This window comes from Hermetia illucens, chromosome 1 (assembly GCF_905115235.1).
Source record: "Hermetia illucens chromosome 1, iHerIll2.2.curated.20191125, whole genome shotgun sequence".
NCBI lineage: Eukaryota > Metazoa > Arthropoda > Insecta > Diptera > Stratiomyidae > Hermetia > Hermetia illucens.
The window spans coordinates 11,592,803-11,617,448 of record NC_051849.1 but is presented as its reverse complement, the minus strand read 5'-3'; the positions used below and the strand labels follow the sequence as shown (position 1 = coordinate 11,617,448).

The window sequence follows — 24,646 nt, the reverse complement described above, 5'->3', positions numbered from 1 at the left end:
AACCGTTCATCCTCATGTAGGGGGCCAAGAATTCTTCGAAAGATTCTTCTTTCGAACGCAGCTAAGAGTTCGCAATTTTTCTCGCTAAAAACCCAAGTCTCCGAGGAATACATGAGGACTGGGAGGATCGTTGTCTTGTACAGTAAGAGCTTTGACCCTATGGTGAGACGTTTCGAGCGAAACAGTTTTGTAAGCTGAAATAGGTTCTGTTGGCTGACAACAACCGTTCGCCGATTTAATCGTCGTAGCTGTTTTCGGTTGTGATTTTCGACCGTAGATAGGAGAAATTATCAACGGTCTCAAAGTTGTATTCTCCTATCTTTATTCTTCCCGTTTGACCAGTGCGGTTTGATGTTGTTGGTTGGTTGGTTTTTGGTGCTGACGTTGCCACCATATATTTTGTCTTGCCTTCATTGCTGTGCAGCCCAAGATCTTGCACAAATCGCCGCCTGCTCGATCTGGATGAAGGCAGTTTGTACGTCTCGGGTGGTTCTTCCCATGATCGTCAGCATAGGCCAGTAGTTGGGTGGACTTAGGATCGTACCTCATGCATTTACCTCAGCATCACGGATCACTTTCTCGAGGGCCAGGTTAAAGAGGACGCATAATACGGCATCCCCTTGTCGTAGACCGTTGTTGATACCGAATGATCTTGAGAGTGATCCTGCTGCTTTTATCTGGCCTCGCACATCGGTCAGGGTCAGCTTAGTCAGTTTTATAAATTTCGTCGGGATACCGAATTCTCTCATATACCTACGTATACGGTTTTACCTTGGCTATGCTATCATTGGCGGCTTTAAAGTCGATGAACAGATGGTGCAACTGTTGTCCATATTCCAACAATTCTTCCATTGCTTGCCTCAGAGAGAAAATCTGATCTGTTGCTGATTTGCCTGGAGTGAAGCCTCTTTGGTATGGGCCAATGATGTTCTGGGCGTATGGGGCAATCCGATCTAGCAAGATAGCGGAGAATATCTTGTAGATGGAACTCAGCAACGTGGTACCTCTATAATTGCTGCACTGTGTGATATCTCCCTTTTTATGTATGAGACAAATAATGCCTCTTTCCCAATCGTCAGGCATTGATTCGTTGTCCCATACCTTGAGCACAAGTTGATGAACCACTTGGTGTAACTGGTCGCCTCCATATTTAAGCAATTCGGCTGTAATTCCATCGGCTCCTGGCGACTTATGATTTTTTAGCCGATGAATTGCACGGGCTGTTTCTCCTATACTTGGTGGTGGCAGTATTTGTCCGTTGTCATCAGTTGGCGGGACCTCCAACTCGCCGATGTTCGATGATCCTCCTCCTCCAAAAGTTCTGGGTATTTGTTGCTGCCGTCTACTGTCCGAAAGAGTCCCTGATACCCAGGAGTATAATGTAAAGCCTGGTACTCGGTGGAGACCTCAACGCCAGGCAACACACTTAGTTTGATGCATGGTCGAACCAGAGTGGGGAAAGACTCCACCGTCTCTGGTTTCCTTAGCAAACTCTGTCCTTGGCGTAACCCCAGGATTCTGAGCCGACTTTGTTCGGATTCCGCGAAGCGCGTATGCCACGGTACTTGGGAGCTTTTAAAACGGAAAACAGTTTCTGAATGTTGCCCAAGGACCGATTGTTATGTATTACGACCTTGATCAAATGAATGAACTGGCTCCATTCCCTACTCTGGCCAGTAAACATGGGGTCTCAGGCATCGACGAACACAGCTAAGGAGGAAATGTAAGTAGTGTAGCATCAACAAGCTGTTGTTTGACCGTAACAAACGTCTCAGTCTTTGGTTTTGAACCCGGACAAGTAAGCGTGGAGGATTGTTTGGTGATAAGCCACGACGATAGAAGTTTAACATGCCCAAGAATCTTCGCGGATCCTTCACCGTGGTTGGCAGGGGAAAGTTCTTAACTGCTTCAACTTTGTCCGGATCAGGTTGGATTCCCTCAGGGGTAATCATGTGCCCGAGACATTTCACCTGGTTTTGTAGGAATCTACATTTTTCAACATTTAGAATCTGACCTCAAGGAGACGTTGAAAAATGCACTCGAAATGGTCCAATTCCTCAGATTCGAAAGAAGAAGCGACCAAAACATCATCCATGTATACGAAACAGAAGTTTAAGTTTCGTAGGACAGAGTGGATGAATCTCTGGAGTATCTGCGCAGCATTGCACAAGCCGAAAGTCATCCTGGTGAATTCGAAGAGTCCGAAAGGTATGCAGGTAGTGGTTTTCGGATTGCCTTCGGGATATCCAAGGTTGTGAAAATACAACAGTTTGTAAGTGAAGGCGCGAAATCATGGATGAATGGAATAGGGTACCGATCGGGAATTGTCTGAGCATTCAGATGTAATTTCCGTAAGGCCCCATTCGCCGTTTGGCTTGGAAACCAAATGAAGCGGAGAGCAACAACAGCTACTGGAAGGTCCGCAAATATCCAGTTTCAGTAAATCAGTTCCTTGCAACAGCTAGCTTCTGGGGTGATAGAGGATGCATCTTAGAGAAGATGCCGGTGATGTTGATGTGGTGCTGCGATATTCGGCGACGTTTTCGAAAACAGTGGAAAGGGTGCCGTTTTCGCAGGTGGTAATTTTTCCTGACGGCTCTGCGGGCTCCATTAATGCCTTGTTCTGCAGGTCCGCCAAGAGCCCATAGTGGCATAGGAAGTCTGCGTCTAAAATGGAGGTGCTAATGTCCGCCAAAACGAATCGCTACGAAAACGTCAGGGTCACTAATTTCGGCTTTTGCTCTCTCAAATGTCCCCCGTTTTACTAAGCAATCGTTCGGGTAATAATTGACTGACTTGTACGGGCGCAGAGATTCCTGAGAAAACCTCAAAATCAATCAAGCGGGAAAGCATCAAAATCAGAGCCTCTTTAACTACAAATCGAAAGAAAATGCTCACAAAGTTCTACATGTTTTTATTTAGTACGTTCTATAAGTTCATGTTAATCTATCAGTCAGCTTAGACTAATCTAAATGATTCCATTACATTATGATCTGTTAACACCGAGTAGCTAAAGGTCTAAAATTACCAAATACGATTCCATTATATATTATTCTACTGATAAATCCGTTTTTCCGGTGCTAGAATAAATAATAAATAATTTCACTTTAAAACTTAGCCGACATTTTAACTTTATTCCGTATTTGACAAAAAAGATACTTTCCAAGACTGAAGTATTTCCCGATCCATTCTCAAAAGTTCCACCTTAAATAGCGACCATTCAATAAATATAAAATAATATTACTTTAGACGTTAGAAAATTGTATCTTAAATAAATTCATTTGCACTAATTTTACTCTTTAGATCGTTACTGCGTTTACTGTTCTGTTTGATTTGATGAAATTCATAAATAATTGTAATCAGTTCTGTGGTTTCTTTACCAATCGGTGGTTACTCGGTGGACGCAATGCACGCGTCCACGCCTTTATGCAAACTTAATTAACAATATTTTGATAAGGATCTGTGTACGCGGAAACATCGTAGGTGTAGGTTCAATTTAGATGGGATAGTGTAATTGGTATGTACAGGACGTCCGCTCCGGGGTGGCTAAGTGTACTTCGGCTTCGAGGGCGCGGAACCTGGAAAGAGGAGAAGAATTTTATTAGGCAAATGCCGTGAAAAGATTGGTTTTATGTGCACTTGGGCGCATGGCTAAAAGCAACCAATAACCAGGGCAATAACCAGGTGTCAAATGTTAATTGATTTCGTACGCACATGAGCATATATTGCATTTGTTATTCATCCAGGTGAACGCACACCAGATAGCGTCGATAATTGATTGCAAGATGCACTCAAGTGTGCATTTGTACTTTTGTGTATTCAAGCCCATGCAAAAGACATAACGAAATCGCAGTCAGAAGATCAGTTTAAATACAATTATGCAGGTAAATCAAGATAGGTTGCGTAACTAGATGCTTCCTTCTGTGAGTTCAGATAATGCCTCGACTTCTCAAGTATATGATGTAGTGCTTCAGATCAATTGGCTTTTTGCCTCCACTTATGATATTGTTTACAAATCAATCCACTAAAGGAATTGAAGAATGGCAAATTACATCTTCCGACATTTGCAAATGGGCACAAGTGGCTACGAAACTGGAGAAGGAATTTCTAGATGACATAGGGTCCACAGGGTATACATATTATCTGACTCTGGTTAGTGGAAGAATGCATTTAATAATATGCAACACTCCTTCGTTTTCGCCGTGCCTAACACCCCTTTTCTTTCTCATTATACTGCTCTCAATTTACCAATTCCCTATCCCAATTATTCCATTTTCTATTTATTTTATGAAAAAAAAACCTAACGACTGGTCGCTTTCCCCTAACCCTACGAATTTATTTACATTTGAACCATTCTAATTTTTGTTTTAATTTCCAAATAGTGATTATTGATAACAATCCCTGTGAGGGATTCGTACTCCATCTTTGAAGCCAGTTGCTGGGATGCATCCCTTCTGCTTCCTCAGAATTCGGTGGACTAGGCTTGCATTAATAATGTGATAGGCCCGCTCTTGTATAACTTTGCAACCCAGAGAAAAAGTTATCCCATTTGGGTCAATCAAGATTGTGAAAATTACCCCTCTCAACTTAAATTCTTTGCAGTTTCATCAAGAAATCAAATCGCATTCAGAGTGTACTCAGTTCTGTACAAGCTAGTTGGAGGAATGTGAAAGTCCTTCTCAAGGAGCCTGTTGGTGCCAACACGCTGGTCCAGGATGCCCGTTTGACATTCCTGGGCTTTAGAGCGTTTATACCTTTTAGAAGCGTCTACAGGTGTGGGGTGATCAGAAATATGGGACTCTTCTATAACACGGAAACAAACGATTGTGGATGCTGAATCGTCGGTTGAAATCGTCGATGCTGAAAGACTATCTCTTAAAAGTCCTGAGCCGGGTGGTGTTAGATTGCCTTCGACCACTCCCAAGGTAACTTTCCTGGGGAATGACTTGCCAGATCATGTCTTTTTTGCCTACACTAGGGTGGAGGTTGTTGAAGTTAAGGGCGTCGCAGTGTTTTAACTGTGGTAGACCGGGCCACTTACACAAATTTTGCAAGACCCGAGTTTCGAGATGTTTGGATTGTGCTGCTGAGAACTGCACTGGGAACTGTGAGCGCAGAAAGTGCCTACTGTTCGGGGAAAACTCCCACAACGCCAGGGATAGGAGATGCCTGAAATTGGTTGCTATGATCGTGTGTTCCCCTCTCTTCTTAGTAAAGGGAGCCAAGAGTACCATTCTGGACTATAAACGGGTTGCCGAGGCTCAGCTAAATTTGGCAATGTCCTGAAAAGGAACAGGTGAAGACTCTCAATCAGACCGGCTTAGATAGTGATCACCTAATTTCTCGCTGTAGCATTGGTGAAGATACTGCAATATAACGTTCGAAGCCTTAGGGCAAATAAATCAAAATACTATGCTAATAGCAGCAGCTTTGATAAACTTGCGCTGTTGGAAACCTACACTTTTAACCATTCTCCTCACTCTAAATTCATCTCTGGATTTAACCTTCTAGCTAAGGCAAGCTATGATGGTGTCGTTTTTATAATAATAAACGTTGAGGCAACAATTCAATTGGATCAGGGCCTTGAAGTGCGTTAGAGCACTTCATTCAAGACCGTAACAGTATACTACGGGATTATAGTACCCTATAGGAGGCAATGAGGTTAGCATTGCGCTCGCCCGAGATTATTACCCTGATTTGACTCAGGTGCTCATTCACAACTGAGTCGACTAGTATCCGACGTCAAATGACGATACAAATTCCACTGCCACCAGTGAGATTCTAACCGCGACCTTCCGTACAATAACCTGTAATTTTCGCTTTTCGTATATCCATTCGTTTCCGCCAGACTATCAGACTATGAAATCGTCATAGCGGAGACAATCAATCTCTTTTCCAATTTTGTGGTTGTTTTGGTTTACATCCCTCCCAATAACTCCAACGGGGATTTCAGCACGGCTATTGGGAGGCTCCTCACTTTTTGTGAATATTATAACAATGTTTTTATTCCCGGAGGATCTGAATGCCAGATCCATCAATCTGTGTGATTACCTCAGCAATGGCAAAGGCAAATGTATAGAGGGTGCGATCCTCAATTCCTCATTTATCTTCCTTAATAATGGTAGATCCACTTTTTACAACCCACCGTCAATGTGAAACCAATTGGGCTCGGTTCTGGACATTGCTCTGGTGAATTCTGCCAGTCAATGTTGGCAGTCGAATCCGATTACAGAAAAAATATCTAATAGTCACCACACTCCCATCTACATCTCTACGCAGGTGCTTAATGTGTCTCCTAAATTCAAGATTGATTCGAGTAGGTTAAAGGCGCGTGTCTGCAACTTAGCGTCACAAGATGATATTCCCACTCTAACGAACCTTTTGGAAACGGTCGTGTCGTGGGCTTCAGAGCTTAGGTTCTACTTTAAAAGGAAACAAATCGTGTATAGACGTTTAGGACAAGTTCCAACAGCCAAACGATTGTGGAGGATGGTGGCCGCGAACGCGAAGCGGAAGTGTTGGCGTGGAATTTGGTATGATTTATCTGAGACAAAAGATGTTATGTCTTTCTAGAAATCTATGAAGGGATTTCGTGGCTATCTTAGTGACAGGCCCCCAACTTGGGATCCTACGAAGATTTGGGAATATCTTGATTATCTAGCTGGGCAGTACAGCCCAATCTCGTTCTCATCTTGATGTCCTCAAACACCCCACAGTGTCTTTGCCTTTCTCTCTAGAAGAGCTGACTGCCGTTTTGCTCAAGCATAAATGTGCCTGCCCCTGGTGTTGACAACATCACTTATCAAGATGTACGCTGGTTGGCGCCTGAAGCTCTTTCGGCTTTGCGGGAGGGGCTTAACATCCCACCTATGGATTAGTCCTTTATTCGGATGGTACCCATCCCCAAAGCTCTTAAGGGCCCTGAACATTTGACGAGTTACCGTCATATCGGCCTCATTAATGTGTTTGATTCGATAATCAAGGTTTGTATCAATAATTTCATTGAATTCAAAGTCCTGTCGGCCAACTGCTACGCCTATCCTGTACATCTCGATAGCTAAGGGGAGGAGTCAGCAGATTTTGGATGTGGTACTGGATGTAAAGAGTGTCTACGAGAAGGTGGATCTTGCGATTCTATGTTACATAACGTCACGTTTCCGTTTTCCTGCTGAAATTGTTCTATGGGTGCCAAGGATAATGTCCAATCGACGCTTCCAATTAGGGCTGGACAGCGTTGGCATCCCTCAAGGATGTGTTTCAAGTCCAATGTTGTTCAACCTTTATACAGCAGCTCCGCACCATAAACGTTCTGATAGTATTAAAATCTTCCAATATGTGAACGATTTCCTTATTTTGGCAACCGAAGGCAATTGGAGTTCGACCTCCGAATGTCTACAAAGACAGGTTAATCTCTTTGTTGATGAATCCCGTAGATTGGGCCTTCCAATCAGCACAACAAAATCCCAATTTATATCCTTTAAGCGAAGCAGGATCACACCCCCTGTTCATTAAAGTTAGTAATCACACCCTTGCCCATGCTAACTCCATCACCTTCTTAGGCAGGGAAATAACGAGGACATGTTTGATCAGAGATCATTTGAACACTATTATCTCGAAAACCTTAAAGGCCGGCAGGCTGATTAATTTTGGAACTGGTTTTTCTTGGGGCCTCACACCACGGTTCACGGTTCACAGACGTACAGTCCTAAGGGTGTGTTCTGCCTTCAGGACCATTTCAGATGACGCGGCGTTTGTCACTTCGGGAATAATGCCGATTGATATCCTGGTAGACGAAATGATGAACATGTTACACATTATACTTTATAGCAGGTGAAAAAAGCCGAAAGGGAGAGATCCATAAGCAAATGGATGAGACCAGTCAAAAAAGGGTTGTTGGAGTTACAGGTTGGGGGAGATCAATTATAATCTCATCCAGTTTCTCACTGGCCATGGAGGTTACCGTAGATATATTTATAGGTTTAACTTGGTGTGAATGTCCAAACTGCGATGAGCTCCCGGGGAATCTAGAGCACGTATTCTTGCTATGGCCGAGGTTTGTGGAAGAAAGAAAGAACCCAGAGGAAACTGTAGATGAAGTGCTATCTCCGGAAAATTTTGTCGGGAGAATGGTAGCTTGTCAGGTGGATTGCGATATGGTCAACTCCATGATTGCAGCAATTTACGAGAAACTGCAAAAAGCGGAAGAAGTCCGGAAGGCGTGGTTACGAAACCCGCGGATAGAAGAAAAGAGACCTAGCTTGTTGGTTCAAAAGTGTAGGGGGGAGGGGGACTCGTTGGTGGCTTTGGTGACTTACTGGCGTGTTCTGGTAAGAGTCTTCTACTTCCTTAAAAAAATAACAAAGTGAACGGACAGACAGACAGGCAGGCATCCAGGTCACAAACTTTCTGTTTATTTATTTTTATTTTTAACTTCACATTTGCAGTATTTGCTTAACATTAAGCAATCGTTTTTTTTGCATTTCAGGTTCTAATGCGGACCTACGCACTGGTTAAATGACACGTGAATTTCTGATAATGGTGTAGAGCGGGACTCAGATACAGGTGGAACTTCACTGCCGATTTCGCCACATTCTTTAAGGCGAGAGTATAGTGTAGAGGGAAAAAAATCGATTTTTTTTGTCTTAAAAAAATCTTCATTTCTTCCCAAACAAAACACGGACCTTCCGAAAGGTGAATTCGAAAAATTCCTGCCGATACAGTCGTTTGTTTGCAAGCGCGCGTTGTCTGCTTTGACCTTTCAGTGTTCTGGTGTTTTTTGGCCAGCTATGTCCGTTCTTGAACACATCCTTCTCCAAATATAAATACTTGTAGCCTTAGATGCCACGGTGGCCTAGTTATCCACCACTGATCCATTGCGGTCGAGGGATATCGACGACCGGGAGCCCGCTTGAACACTGCCAAAAGCCGCCGGTACTGGGGTTCAGAGCCCCTGCACCGTAATTTTACTTCTTCTCAATTCGTCCATGTTGGTTTTATTTTCTGGGTACCCTTCCCATAACATGTTTTGGTCCACATCCTAGAGATGAGCAAACACTAGCCCGTGCACAGTAAGAAAATAAAAGTGCATGGACACATATTTAGACATCAATAGGTATGCCCCTATGGGGACCCCCCTTAAATTCGATGCCACCTGGGATCACACCTGATGGAAGATCTGACAACAGGCTCTGTCCGTCTGTCACACGCATTTTTTCTCAGAGACAGTTGTAGCCATTGACACCACATTTGGTGTAAAGGTGGGAACTGTTAACGCTCACGCATACAGTGAGTTACATAATTCTACGTCGAATTTAAGGAGGCCCATGCATGCAAAAGGGGGTGTACATTTTTTTTCATCAAATATAGCCATGTGGGGATCAAATGAAAAGTCTTGGTAAATACTTTCCGAAGCCGGTCTTAGTTTTGACATTTGTCGGAAAGATGGAAAACGCGGGAGTTTGAAAATGATCAGTTTTTCGAACAGACCTATTCCCAGAAAGTACCCAACCGAAAACTCTAAGAAAAATCAACAGGTTGCTTTTATATGGTGCCTAGGCTCCAAAATACGCTACCCTACCTACCGATATCAAATAAAGTTTATTACTATAATTGTTAGTAATTGGCTGTAAAACCCCCCTTAAGTTCATCCTAGTACCACGGGAAGATATAGGATATAATATCAAAGTCTTATGCGACTTCGCTTCGTAGCTTGAAGAAAGTTCTGGGTAACTTTCATTGATTTAACCCGAAATCGGTGCTGTTCAATATATAATTGGTGGAGTATAGTGCGTTAACCATACTTCTGCGCGATCGTTCGTGGTTACTTGAAACGCACTTTAGCTCACCCCCGGGACTTCTTCAGGTGCTCGCACTCTCCCTCTACTATTCTCCGGTACGTGTCCTTGAGGAGGTGGGATATGTGTTCCATTCACTGCCACTTCCCCTTCCGATCACAATGCATACGAGTGCCTGGCCTGAACGGTGACCAAGATAGTGAGATAGTGTCAGGTCAGCGGACTCCGATGATACGACGTAGGTAAGGGTTCACGAAGGGTTGGAGTTTTGAGTAACAATGAGGTTCACTTTCCATGTGTCGCTCCCATATAGCAATACAGAAAGAATACTAGGACAAAACAGTCTCAACTCGGTGTTGAGATAACTGAATTTCCAGACTTTAGATTGGATACAGGAAGCGGATCTAGCGCTAACGCGTCGGCAAAAACCACGCTCCCTAGATATACAAATTGATGGATGCCTTCGATGCTCTGTCCATTAATGCAGACAGAAAGAGGACGGTAACTCTCAGTAACTCAGTAACTTTCAGTCCAACTCTACTTGCCTCCCTTTACAAATCCAGAGCCATTTGGACCGGAGTTCGCTTTGGACCCCGAAACCCTCCGAGATTTTACCTTGGTGCAGCACGTGATATTTTGCGCCATCATATGTCGCTTTGATAATGAATATTAGTCCCTAGGTATATTCTTTGCTATGTTAAAATGACAATTTTTAAAGGGTGCCCCGAAGGTAACGGAGCAGAAGTGTCTTCCATTCGTAAAACGAAGGCTGGTGGAGTCCTAGTCCAACTAGGCCCTAAGACAATAAATAAAGTTACGTTCTGTGAAGCAATCAAGGGGCTTCTGGGAGAAAAAGCTTTGATTTCCAGCCTGGAACCGACATGTTCTTTGGAAGTCCGTGACCTTGACTGTCTCACAGAAAAAATGAGGTAGAAGAGGCCATCAAACGCGAATGTCCGGAGGTAACCAATGTTCGGATTTGTATCACCTCTGCGAACTGCCAAGGCCAAAAACTCGTTGTGGTGGAAGTTGCCGAGCAATCCGCGAGGAAGCTTCTAAACAACGGGAAAATAAGAATTGGTTGGGTAGTGTGTAGGATACGAATCCGGGCCGCCCCAACTAAATGTTACACACTGCGCGCTCAGGGCGATGTCCAGTTTTCAGAGCAGAATTGAAAAGAGCTAGCACACGGTCAATATGATTCGCATCCTATAAATCAATGTGCACCGGAATGCAACCGTTCACGAGTTGCTAGCAAAGTTCGCTGCGGATACCAAAGCTGATTTAGTACTCATCAGTGAGTAGTACCAAAACAAGGACCCAGTTTCATGGCACCTTGACATAACAGGTACCGCTGCCATCTGGGTCCAGGACGGCACCCCTAGGGTTCTCACCCAAAGCCCAGGGGACGGCTTTGTCTGGATTCGGTGTTCAGGGATAAAGTTTTTTATTGTCTATCTTACGCCGAATGAGACGATGTCGGACTTTCGACACAGACTTGATGCTTTAGAGGACGCTATCTTAGGCACAGATGGGCGGACCCTGGTCGGCGTGACTACAATGCTAGGGCATGCCTCATCACAACGTCCCTGGCTGCGAGTGAAGCATTCCCGACGTAACCTTCGGGTCGGAATCACAGGTTTCGCTGGTAGACGGGTGACGAATTCTGGAAGACTTTTCGGCAAGGGACCACAAATACATTGCCTTCGAAGTGGTGGACACAAACTCTCGGTGTGCGCCACCCTGGCGATTTTTCTCTACATGAAACGTCGCGAAAGTAAACACCGGGAAGTTTGTCGAAACTCTTGGAACAGGTGGGGCCGCGCTGGAGGGTACTCCTGGGGGCGGTGGCGCCGCAGCTGGCACTGTCGTAAATTCAGTTATGAACCTGATAACGACGGTCTGCGGAGGCTGCATGCCCAAGAGGGCATCGAGAGCTCCGGAAGGTGTGTCACGAGCTTCGCCGCTTAACACAACGTCTAAGCAACCGGGAGAAGGCATATACTATAATGACAGAGTACAAATCAGCTAAAAAGGGACTCCGTAGCAGAATAAACAAGCGCGAAGCTCGATGCTGGCAAGATCTGGTTGACGAGGTGAATGGGGACCCGTGGGTACTTGGTTACAAACTGGTAACCTGAAAAATCGGGGCCCTGCGGAAAGCCTGTTCACTTAAGGCCGAGCAGATGCACCGCATTGTAAGGACACAATTCCCTGCGCACCCCGTGACGTCGGAGCGGAGAGCGCAGATGACTGTGCACTTTTCTCTATAAAAGAGCTGGAACAGGCTCATTGAAGCAATACGCGCTGCTGGAGATTTATCTCCCCGGCAGTTTGGTTTTATATCAGGGAGATCCACAGTTGATGCTGTCAAGCAAGTCGTGGGTGCCGTTCGACGAGCGGAGGCACATAGCCACCGAACTCGACGGGTGGTGCTCCTCGTAACGCTTGACGTCAGAAACGCCTTTAATTCCGTAAGATGGAAAGACATTTCACGGACACTAGACAATATTTTCAAAGACATTCTACGCACACTGGACAATATGTTCAACGGAGGGTCAAAAAAAGATGGAGGTCACGTCGGGGGTAGCACAAGGAACCATCCTACCTATGATAGCCTACTTAAACTCAATATGCCAGAAGAGTCACGCCTGGTCGGCTATGCAGATGATGTCGCGGCGCTTGTTGCTGGACGCACTGTCGAATGGGCGCAAAGCAGACTCGGTATATATTTCAACCTTTCACTGGAAAAAATCGAAGTATTCATCCTGACTAAAAAGAGAATTCCAACCCCGACCCAGTCAAACCCAGCGGTAAAGTACCTCGGGTTGAGTCTTGACTCAAAGATGAGCTTTTTTGAGCAAAGCAGTAGCGAACAAGGTTGCAGCTGGAGTTTCAGTGTTAAGTAGGCTAATGGCAAACATTGGGGGTCTACGTATAGTAGGCAACGTCTCCTGATGAGTTAAACGCAGTGTGTCCTGCTCTACAGTGCAGAGGTATGGACTGACGCTCTTAACAAGGAGGTATATCGTAAACGTCTCGCGCAAGTATAGAGACTGGAAGCTTTGAGGGTGGCATCTGTGAGATTGGAAACTAGCGATCTCCGGATTGTGTGTTTTGCAATGGAGTTGTGGACGATGCCCACCACACTTTTTTTTCTTGTGGAAGGTGGGGTGGGATTCGTCAGTAGCTCTATTTAAACACAAGGGATCTTTCTCCAGACAACATTGTCAAAGAGATGCTGAGCAGTGCTCACAGGTGGAGGCGTGTTGTCCATTACGTTCGGGCCCTTCTCGTTGCTAAGAAGATAGCTCTCGACCGGTGGTGGAGCCGGATGTCAGGGAGTTCATTGAACTGACAGTTCCCTTCCTCCTGTCCCCTTTCGTTGGCGAAAGGAATTCCCTGATTTGAAGGAGAGAGAGAGGATTGGCCCTAAATAATGTGACAAACAGTTCCAGGCTAGCTCTCTAGCGATTGGGAGGTGTTTAGTTGGTAGTCCGACGACGTACAGAACCGGGAGTCCAACCCTGTGTGCGTAAATGCATTCACCTACTTTACCCAAAAAAAGGGTGCCTATTTACTACTGCGCCATTTTCACTTTGGAAAAAAGGTTAATGTGGATATTTTTGGTACTGAATCAAATTTGTTTGCGTTGTTATTAACTTGCGGTAGATTGATGTTTTATAAAACAAATCAAATATACAATATATAATGACCGATGCACAAAAATCCTTTAAAATCATACTTACTTTTATGACACGTGCCCACATGCTTGACATCAATATAAAATCCTGTATTGCAAGACTCTCTTCTCATCTGGCACCAAGAATGATAGCTTAAATTATTGGTGCCGCAAATCTTATGTTCCTGATACCGTTGCCCCTGTAAAGATGAAAAAGGAAAATCAACAATTTTTATTGGGAAAATATAAATGAACACGTTAGCTTTCTAATTATTTGATTAAATTAAAGCGATCTGTACACCTAATCATAATCGCATTAGCACTTTGCTGTCGTAGCGCAGCAACATGTCGACCAGTTAATTAGTATCAACAGCTGACATGTTCGGTTATGTTGTTTAGTAACATTTCCATGTTGTATTAAACATTTTGCATTGCTAACATTCCAACTTGTGGCCAGAGCGACAGAACAGACCGAGTCAGACGTTAGAGTGGGTAGTTTGCATGCAGGCATATGTCCGCAGCCTGGAGCAGTTTCGCACGTTTCCAGATATCTATGTTTCTCTACTCGACCTTCAATCTGTTGAAATTAATTAATGTAATTAACAAGAGATCAACGCGACTGGGAAACATTAAAAATATCCGCGAAAGGCAATTAAAGACTATTTTAACCCCTTGGGGAAAGAATTGGTAGGGTTTGGTCGATGTTTAAGTCAGAAAGGTCGGGTTGTGGGTGACCCTAGGTGTGACAGGCTAGGCAGCCACCCTTTCCTTGCACTACACCTAGCCCCTTCCTTGTTCTCGTTACAGTGTGAACTTCGATGTCCACAAAGAACTTTCCTGGTTAGCCAACTTTCCTACTTGCCTTTCTTCCGATTTCGAAGAGAAGGGTTAAGTGCATTCCCATAAAGCTAGTTCCCTGACCATATGGCTAGAGAGAACTGCATTCATGCGTTCCATACGGTTTGCATGACGCTCCTTCGAATCGAAGTTTAATTGCACTTTACAGGTGATGAACATGTGTACACGGTAAAGTTGACACACTCAGGAAATTTGTGTTGACAGGCGAACTGAGAAAATAAAAGCCTTCATACGTGCAACGGACAATTCAGTTAATGATCAAACAGGAAGACCTGGGCAGGTTGCGAAACGACTCTCATATTACATTATATTCATTAAACGCGAGAAAGCTGATTTATGAATTTTGACCCGCGACATAGGGACCTCTGGGGAAATTTTGACAGACGCATGGAAAAGGGGTGAATGCGCATACTACACATGGACTTCCGCAGTGGATAAGGCTCTCACGATCAGAAACAGGCACACTTAAAATAAGATAAACCGAATCAAATCTACAATTACAAAACGCGGATTTCCACATCTTTGCCTTCAAGACATCCACGGCAAATAACTTCAGGTGATTCTTTCTAGCTGCCTAGAGGCTGCGATGCAGGGTCTTAATTCATTTTGATTTAAACCCAACCGGCATTCGGTTAACCAGTATTTGTGCTACATCTGTCTCAATTACTATTCGGCTCAGATAACTTTTCGTTTTTAATGAAATTGGAAGCCTTCGCCAGGCCAATAAAATACTGAACAGCAAAGGTGACATCTGACTTGGTGGAAAACCATAAAATCGTATTGATTGGTGGCGTAAATAATCGTTACTCAACACAGACGTTTTGTTAATTCACTAATGAGTGTGCAGGCCTGAAAAAGTAGCAGAAACACGGTGTAGTCATGTAGCTGTTTAGAATACATCGTGGTTGCATTGTTGCAGTTTTTCCTGGTCTCTAACGATCATGTGGATATCAAAAGTTTCATATGCATCTGGTAATTGGCATTACGGGGAGAAAACCTAAGCATCTAATGAGGCGTAACGTATATTTTTACATGGAACTGTTGCTACATCAATATCAGAGTTAATTTTGCTGGACGATGCAGTTGCATAATAAACCGTGACTTGCAGTATGAATATGACTTTCAGAGGAGTGTCAGAAGGATCGGATGAAATAAAGCCATTCTTTCCTCATTATATCAAATTCGTGTTTCTGACTCTTCAAGCCCTTGAGTTCTACAATGCGCCTTACGATTTTGGGCTAGGAGTAAATCCATCCCCTTTTGAGGCGTTTCTGTATAAGTCCCCACTTCGCTTTCATATAGGAATATAGGCCTAATGCAAGATCCGGCGGAAGTCGAAGCTTATTTTAAAAAGTGCTAATTAAGCCCTGTTATTTGATATACCATATGACCATATTCTGATAACAATACCTTCGCTTACAGGAGGAGGGGAGCTTTTTTGGGATAGGGTGGGTGTGATCAAGCTCGTAACACTTTCTACAATATCCTCTCTGATCTCCTCTTCTGTTAAGTCCCTTCTTTCCCTCCCTGCCTAGGTTCGTACCCAACTTGGTTCACAACGGAAATTCTTAGTAACATTCGCTTGAAACATACACTGCGGAAGAAGTTTCGGGCTCCTAAGAATGACGCCGACCTTGCTCACTTTAAGGCTATACGCTCTACTGTGAAGTCAATGGTTAGAAAAGCGCGTAAAAGGTACCTGTTGAGCGTTGAAGCCACCATTGCCCGCGGTAACTTAAAACCTTTTTGGTCTCATGCTCGCAATTCTCGTAATCCAACTCAATCTCTCACTTCTGCTATCAGCTTCGCTGACTCCACTGGCAATTCCCCACAACAATCCCGCGACCTTCTCTGCACCTACTTCTCTTCAATGTTTTCTCCGTTGAGCCCTGCCCTCTACTCCTTTCATAACTATAGACTCCTCTAAATCTCCAGCCAATCCTTTCCTTACGCCTTCCTTGGTTGAGTTCTTCATTGGTAATCTTGACCGCAATGTCGGACCTGGCCTCGACGGGCTTCCTAATCTCTTCCTCCTTAACTGTACAGGGTGTGGCAGCATAACTTTCTTTTTTTAAATGCGCGCCACTCAGTTAGTTGATGCTATAGCGGAGCGCTAGTGGTCTCGTTCAAGAGGGGATACTGTAAAGTTTTGTCCCGACACGGTTCAGTCGCCATCATGCGTTGGAATAGTGACGAGGGTGCCTTTGCCGATGAGGTTTACTTTTCAAGCGGATATTCGGTTATTGCAACACAGCGTGTATTTCGGAATCGCTTTAATTTAGCCCCGTTGGCTCCCGTCTCAGACCGCAAATCAATTGTTACATGGGTCACTACATTCAGACAAACTGCAAGTACGACAAAAGGAACAACTGGAGTGCCTCGGCCCGTTAGATCACCTGAGAACATTGAAGCAGTGAGAGCGTCAATGTTGCGATCGCCACGGCGTTCTGCGCGCAAACACACATCTGCCCTTGGACTATCCGATCGTTCTGTGAGAAGAATTCTTCGTGATGATCTTCATTTTCATCTGTATAAGATGGCGATAGTGCAGGAACTTTCAGAACGTGACTTCAATTCTCGGATGAACGCGTGCGAGCTTCTTCTTGATGTCGTTCCCGAGGGTGCTATTGTTTTTTTAGCGATGAAGCCCATTTTCATTTGTGTGGGTCGGTTAACAAACAAAACATGCGCTACTGGGCTGACACCAACCCTCGAGAATTGCACCAAAAGCCTTTGCATTCACCCAAAGTCACAGTGCGGTGTGCAATTTCCTCAGCTGGAATTATTGGTCCCTGGTTTTTTGAGGAAAATGAGGTTACAGTGACAGTGAATTCGGACCGGTATGTAAACATGCTACAGAATTTTTTTTTTCCCACGGCTAGAAAATTTGGATTTGGGGGACACTTGGTTCCAACAAGACGGTGCAACAGCACACACTTCAAGAGCATCGATGGCTGTTTTGAGGGAACACTTTCCAGAGCGCCTTATCTCAATTAGAGGCGATTTGGAATGGCCGGGACGCTCTCCCGATCTGTCCCCTTGTGATTTTTTTCTATGGGGTTTTTTGAAATCCCGTGTTTATGTGAACCGTCCAAGAACCCTACAAGATTTGAAGACCAACATCCAAGAAGAAATTGCCAACATAACACCTGCTATGCTAACAAGAGTCATGACAAACGCCAGAAATCGGTTTACGCAATGTATGGAGAATGGGGGGCGTCACCTAACAGATTTGATCTTCAAAACAATGTAAATAAAAACTTTAGACATGTACCTACATTATAAAAAATAAATAAATATTTTCCGATGCATACAATAGTTTTTATTGAGTTTTGAAAAAAGGAAGTTATGCTGCCGCACCCTGTAGAAAACACATTTCCCTCCCCCTGAGTATAATCTACAACAAAAGTTTAGATAAATGCTACTTTCCCCGTCTCTGGAAAGAGGTCCTTATCATCCCTATCTTCAAGAGGGGAGACCCTTCCTCCGCTGTGAACTACCGCCTCATTTCTCTTCTCTCCTCTTGCTCCAAAATCCTGGAAAGATACGTCAACGATTGGTTGACCGCGCACTTCGGTCACCTCATTGTGAAAGAGCAGCATGGTTTCGTGAAACGTAGATCAACGGTTTCAAATATTCTGGTCTTTACCAACTTTGTTGCTAAATGCTTGAATTCACGATAGGAGGTACATACTATTTATACCGATTTCTCCAAAGCTTTTGATACCGTTGACCATAACATTCTCCTCTCTAAACTTTCATTACTAGACTTCCCTCCCTCAGTCATCTCCTGGCTTTCCTCCTATCTCTCATACCGTTCCTGCAAAGTTTCTTTTCATGGTTACTCATATGGTTCCTTCTCTCCTTCCCCTGGCTCTATACTTGGCCGCCTACTCTTCCTGCCTTTTATCAATGACTTCGCCTCCATCCTCACCTCCCCGTATTTGCTTTACGCAGACATTATTTGCCTCTGTTTCGTCTCCGTTGGACTGTGCTTTTTTACAGTCCAACCTTGATAATTTAGTCCGTTGGTATTCGGTCAACAAGCTAATACTGAATGTCAACAAGTGCCACTGGATGCGCTATTCCCTTAAACCCTTCCCAACATCTTTTTCCTATTCTCTCAGTGGACAACCCCTTTCACTACTGACCTCCTTCAAAGACCTGGGTGTAATATTCGACGATAAACTTCGTTTCAAATCTCACTTCGTTGACTTCATCAATAGAGCTTCCAAAATGTCTGGTTTTATCCTACGTTCCTCCTCCGACTTTACCTCAATTCAGCCCTCCTTAACACTCTTCTATTCCCTTATCAGAAACATCCTTGAATATTGCTGTGTAGTCTGGTCCCTCTTCCGCATTCGTGACTGCCGCGCAAATTCACCCGGACTTTCTTTCACAAAAAGAACCTTCCACGGGTTGATTATCCGTCACGACTCCGCACCCTCAATGGCCCTCCCTGCAGCAACGCCGTATCTTCCTTGATATGTGTACTCTTTTCAAACTCTACAATTGTCTGATGGACTGCTCCGCCAACTCGGATATTACTTCCCGTATCGCCTTGCCTCATAACACACGTAGTGCGGACATTTTTGATGTACCCTCCGCGGTGTTCGAAATTTAATTTCACTCTCCGATCCCCAGACTTTACCGGTCCTACAATGCCTTACTGCTTGGGTCCTTTGACTCTATTTCCCTCTCTAGCTTTAAACGTAAAATAAGCCATTCACTTGCTCCTCCCTCTGAGGACAATATGTAATAAGGAATTTGCTTTGTCCTCATTAAATAAATAAATAAATAAATAAATAAATGCGTTTACACACAGAGTGTTGCACTCCCGCAACGGTATGCCGTCGGACACTTCACCTGTAGTCAAAGAACTAGCCTGGAAACGTTTGTCACATCACTTCGGGGTAGCCCCCAAGCTCTCCCGTCATGGGGAGTCTTCAAATCACCAATTTCATCAACGGGAGGAGAGAGGAGAAAAGGAATTGTCACTTCAAGCAACACCCATTATCTGGCTTCTCCACCAGTTGAGTTCTATCTGCTTTGCGACAAGAAGAACCCGAACGTAATGTCCAACGTGGCTCTACCTATCAGCACTTCTCAGTATCTCCCCGACAACGTCGAATCCCACCCGAACTTCTACAAGAAGAAAAGCTATAATCGGCGTCTTCCGCAGCCACTTTGCAAAACACACAGTTAGAAGACCGTCCCTTCCTCTCCGTGTCCACTTAGGATAGTCAGCCACGGGTAAGGAAATGGTCAGCCACACACTTAAATTGCCAATAAGTGTCGCCAAGAGAGCTGCCACTAATTTAGTGGACGTTAAAGGGAATGACTTCCGCAATTACCATCAAGGCCGGTTCAAAGGCAGGGCCGTAGGCTGATGCTCCGACAAAGTTTTACATTTATGTATTTGTGCAGGGTGCTTCAGATATGCCTCCTTGCCAAGAGCATCAGCCCATACTTCTGCTATCCGGCGCCTTATCTGGCGTCGATATATCACCGGTCACTGGATCATCCCCGCTACGCGCTTCGGTTAGCATGTCCGTAAAAGTTGCGCAAATTACGGAAGCCTTCAACTGCTTCACACTGTTTTGATGCGGCTCCGATAGCTTCGATCTTCCCGGCGAACCTTCCAGCCCAAACTTCACCTATCGAACGTGCTTTATCAGAAGAGGCTGCTGTTCACCCGCCTTTAGGAGTACTTGGGAGCACCATAGCTTTTCCAGTAGCAGCTAACCCATCTTCAGTGCGCTATCTCTCCACCGGATTATCAACGCCTTTCGCCGCAGTGCACTAGACATCAGCCGCTATCATTCCGAGTTCCTCTCCTATGTACTCGGGTGGCTTTCTGTTGTAAGTCACTTCACTGCCTAAGTAACTTTTCATCACCAAACTTGCCTATTCTAGTTCTTCTGATGAAGTTCTTAATTACATCAGAAGTGAAGTGGAGTGAAGCATAAACAGCTTGCCAAGTAGCTTAAGTTCTTATCATCAAAATGTGAGAGGTCTACGTCCCAAGCTGTCGTGCTTCAATTTTTCTGCCATGACTTTCCAGCACCATTTCGTCTGAATTATTGAAACGTGGTTGGATGCTATGAGCTCCTCGAGGGGTTCCTTGCCTTTCGCTGCGACAGAGATCGCGTAGCTTCAGGTAAGTCAGCTGTTGGAGGTGACCTGATCGCGGTTAAGTACCCCCTACGAGCCGAATCCATGTTTTCTTCATCTTCTAATCCCTATGATTGTATCACCTTACATGTTTTCCCTTCCAACGCCGGTCCTTTTATTATATGTTGCGTATACTTCCCTTGCCTCAACCCCTCTGTATAATGAATTCTTCGACAGTTTTTCAGAAGTTCTTACTGTAACTTTCCCCTCTTTTCCCTTCATGGCCTGTGGCGACTTAACCTCCCTTTGCTCTCCTGGCCTAACATTCCTGGTCTAAATCACACCCTCGATCTAGTCCTCCCAAACATGCCGGAACGGCTTCTTTCCCAATCTTCTCTTGCTCTTCCATATGTTGCTCCTGATGCCCATCATCGTGCTCTTGACCTCGAGGTACAACTGCCACCCATCAACTCCCATACTATGCGCAAGCCCTCTAAACTCAACTTTCGTAAGGGCCACTTTGAGAGTTTAAACTTACCTCTGGCGTCAATCAACTGGGCTCCCATTCTCTCACCATTAACCTGCGACCAAATCCTCCTCTGCTTTTATTACATTCTGTCTGACCTGCTTGCTAGATACCTTCCTTTCTGGTTCACCACTGAAATCCATAAAAAACTTCATCTGAAGCAAGCTGCGAGAAAAAAGTTTTTATCCACCAGAAGTAGTGCAGACTTTAACCATTTGAGCGCTCTGTGATCTTCAGTTAAGTTACTGATAGTTAAGTCTAGGAAGGATTATCTGGACAGTATTAAAGTCGACTTGGCCTTTCTGGTTCCACATCCGTAACGCCCGCAATACCTCCCAGTCCCCTCCCATTTTCATCAAATTCTATGGCTCCACTGCTACCTCTCTTCAACTATCCTGTGACTTACTTTCCAGTTACTTCTCCTCGGCGCATAACTCCTCTCCCTCTTTTTCCTCTTTCCAGCTTCTGCGTACAGCTTCTTCCGAATCTCCTGTCACTCTCCTACTGACTCCCTCTTTGTTGGAGCACCTCATTGACAACTTCGATGCTAATGTCAAACCCGGCCCCGATGGTCTTCCTAACTTCTAAGTTCATTTCCCCTCCTTTCTGCAATAATTTTCAATAAGAGCCTAGAAGCGTGTAATTTTTCCAGCCAGTTGAAAGAAACTCTTATCTTTCCCATACACAAAGGCGAGAATTACCGCTATATTTCGCTCCTCTCATCCTGGTCCAAGATCCTCGAGAGGTACATCAATGACTAGTTGACCACCCACTTCGGCCACCTTATAGCGGGGAGGAGTCGCACGGCTTCATAAAACGCCGATCCACTGCTACCAATCTTCTGGACTTCACCGCATCAACTCACGGCAGAAAGTCTACGTTATCTAAACGGATTTTTGTAAGACTTTCGATTCCGTCAGCCACGAGATGCTATTGTCCAAACTCGCCTCTTTCAACATTTCTCCGTCACTTATTACATGGCTTGCCTCCTACCTGTCCTTTGGATCCTGTAGCGTTTGTGGTTGCACTTCTAGCCATTTTTCCCCCTCCCCTGGTGTGCCACAAGGATCCATTCTAGGATCCCTTTTATTTTTATTCTTTATTAACGACCTCCCTTCTATTTTCACTTGTCCATGCTTGTTATACGCCGATGACCTCAAGTTATTTTCCTCTGATTCGTCCTCAATGGATTGCGCTTCCCTGCAGGCAAATCTCGATACTTCGGTCCATTGGTGCATAGTTAATAAGTTGGCTCTTAATGTCAGCAAATGCCACTCGATGTGTTACTCGCTTAAAAACTCTTCCACCGCTTTCTCCTACTCTCTTCGTGGTTGTTTTCTGTTCACTCAGAACTCTATCCTCGACCTGGGCATAATCTTCGACGATAAACTCCGTTTTGACAGCCACTATTTCGTTATCACCAACCGTGTTTCAAAAATGTCAGGTTTCATACGTTTCTGTACTGATTTCACCTTGGTCCAACCCTTAATAATGCTTTTTAACTCCCTCGTGGGAAGTATCCTTGAGTATTGTTCCGATCTTTGCACCCTCTTCAACTCTCCACCGGCCTAGTGGATTGCTCCGCTTCTGTTGATATCGTTCTTCGTAATCATCTCCGAGACTATGTCGAAGATATAATGCACTACAGCTTGGCCCCGTGGACTCCCTTTCGCACTTTAGTTTTATGTGTAAACTACAATCTTTGCTTTTTCCTCCTTTTGAGGGCAGTATGTAATCGGAATTTTTTCTGTTTATTGTCCGTTTAATAAATAAATCAATAAATAAAAAAAATGCGTTTAGCCACTGAGCGTTGAACACCCGCAACGGTACGCCGTCGGACACCTCCTCATCGACAGAGAACTTCCTTGCTCTCCCGCTATGAGGAACCTTCAAATCAATTCCATTCACCAACGGAAGGAGAGAGAAGGAAGGGAACTGTTAATTCAAGAACCCCTCATCATCTGACCTATCCACCGATTGAGCTCTATCTTCTTTGCAACGAGGACAATCCGAAGGTAATGCCCAACATGACTCTATTTGTTAGTGTTGCCTGGAGAGAAATGCCCTGTATTTATCTAAAGTTGTTGACGAATCCCTTCCCAATTTCTACAAGAGGAAAAGCTGACATCGGCGTCGTCGGCATTCCCATTGTAAAACACACAGTTAGGAGACCGTGCTTCCCCAACCTTGTGCAGGTAAGACTAACAGCCTGTGTCTCTTCCGAGGTGGGTAAGGAAATAGTCAGCCTCACCATACTTTCGATTCAGTCACGCACTCAAATTGTCAATGTGAGCGACTCATTGCCATCTGCCTCTTGTCTCCTTTTGCCAAGAAAGTTGCCACTCATTTAGTGGAGTGCATTCTTCATTGGCAACCACGTTCTCCCTTACGCTTTTACATGGCTTTTCACTTAGCAAGAAAGGGAACGGGAATCAGTCCCGCGATTACCATCATGGCCGGTCCAAAAACGAGGCTTTAGACTGATGCCAACGGCATAGCTCTTCCATCTATGAACAGACTGTGTTGTGGTCATTAGAAGTTGTCCCTTTGTCCTTTTTGTTGTCCCTTCAGAAGTGGGTATGAAAACCCTAGTAGGACCGTTAACGAGACGCTGCCCTTTAGACTACCGCATTGAAAAAAATCGGTGTGGCGGTCTCGGTCATATGGAAGCAGCTCGAGAAAGAAGAGACGGTCCTGCTGTATGAAACTGCCCGCCCTCCTCAGACCTCAGACGAAGATACCTTGGTGAGGTTTTGTTCAACGAAAAGTCTGTGCATTCTCTGCCTCTGGAGAATGTTCTCAGATTCTCGAAAGCCTGCGAATGTTGGCGATGAGAGGCCGATGAATAGGCGATCTTCGGGGATAGTACAATGGGCCTAACAAAGGTGTGAGTGCTTGGAGCTGCGGGTCCCACAACTAAACTAAACTAACTAATATTATATTAGTGACGAATCAATTCGGGCATCATAGATCATGCTCGTTTAAGGCACATTCGTTTTGCCGAAAGGATGCTTTGCAGCAGTTCCGCGGAGTAAAACAGAGGAAGAGTGAAATCTGGCCTATCAAAATGTTTCAAGGATTTTCATCTCGACCCATACAAAAGAACAAACGGAAAGATGGTTCGATTAGGTGTTTGTTTACATGAGGCATTAGAAATATAAATTACCTGAACTCAAACAGTGGCTGAAAGAATACCAAATGCGATCAACGAAGTTAAGCATCGTTGGATGCAGTAGTAATTAGATGGGGACCCAAATGCAAATATTTAATTTTTTTGAATTTGCATGGAACAAGAAATGAAGTAGGTGGAGTAATTCTTCCTAATTACCCCCTGTATCTGCCCTACGTATGCTTGTTAAATAATGCAGAACCCTTATCATAAATTTAGTACTAACGAAAGTTGACTATTTCCAGGACTTTTATGTAAAGTTCCTAACATACGAAGTGGCCAGCTTCCTGTTTTCAACTTATTTAAAGTAGGGAAAAAGGTAATCACATACAATCAAAGTGTGAAGCTTTGGATATCGATATCAAACAGCACTATATCTTCAAGTATGAGTTTGATGAAGACAAGGACACACCCCTTTTAATTTACCTGAATAGATAATAAATATGATTTTACACACTACCATCAAGCATATCTGGAGTAATGAGCATAATGATAAGTTATCG

The 24,646-nt window shown here is 44.4% G+C and overlaps 1 protein-coding gene across 2 annotated transcripts in view; it reads right to left on the bottom strand.

The window, feature by feature from the left end:
• Window positions 1–2,894: 2,894 nt before the first annotated feature.
• The window catches only part of LOC119661170, a 283,268-nt gene continuing 261,516 nt past the window's right edge, over window positions 2,895–24,646 (bottom strand). For both annotated transcript variants that reach the window (XM_038070385.1, XM_038070386.1), the window contains exons 8-9: window positions 13,544–13,676; window positions 2,895–3,578 (exon numbers count right to left, since the gene is read on the bottom strand). In XM_038070385.1, the coding sequence (XP_037926313.1) occupies window positions 3,547–3,578; window positions 13,544–13,676 (165 nt within the window). In that variant the 3' untranslated portion in view covers window positions 2,895–3,546. The remainder of the gene's footprint in view (window positions 3,579–13,543; window positions 13,677–24,646) is intronic.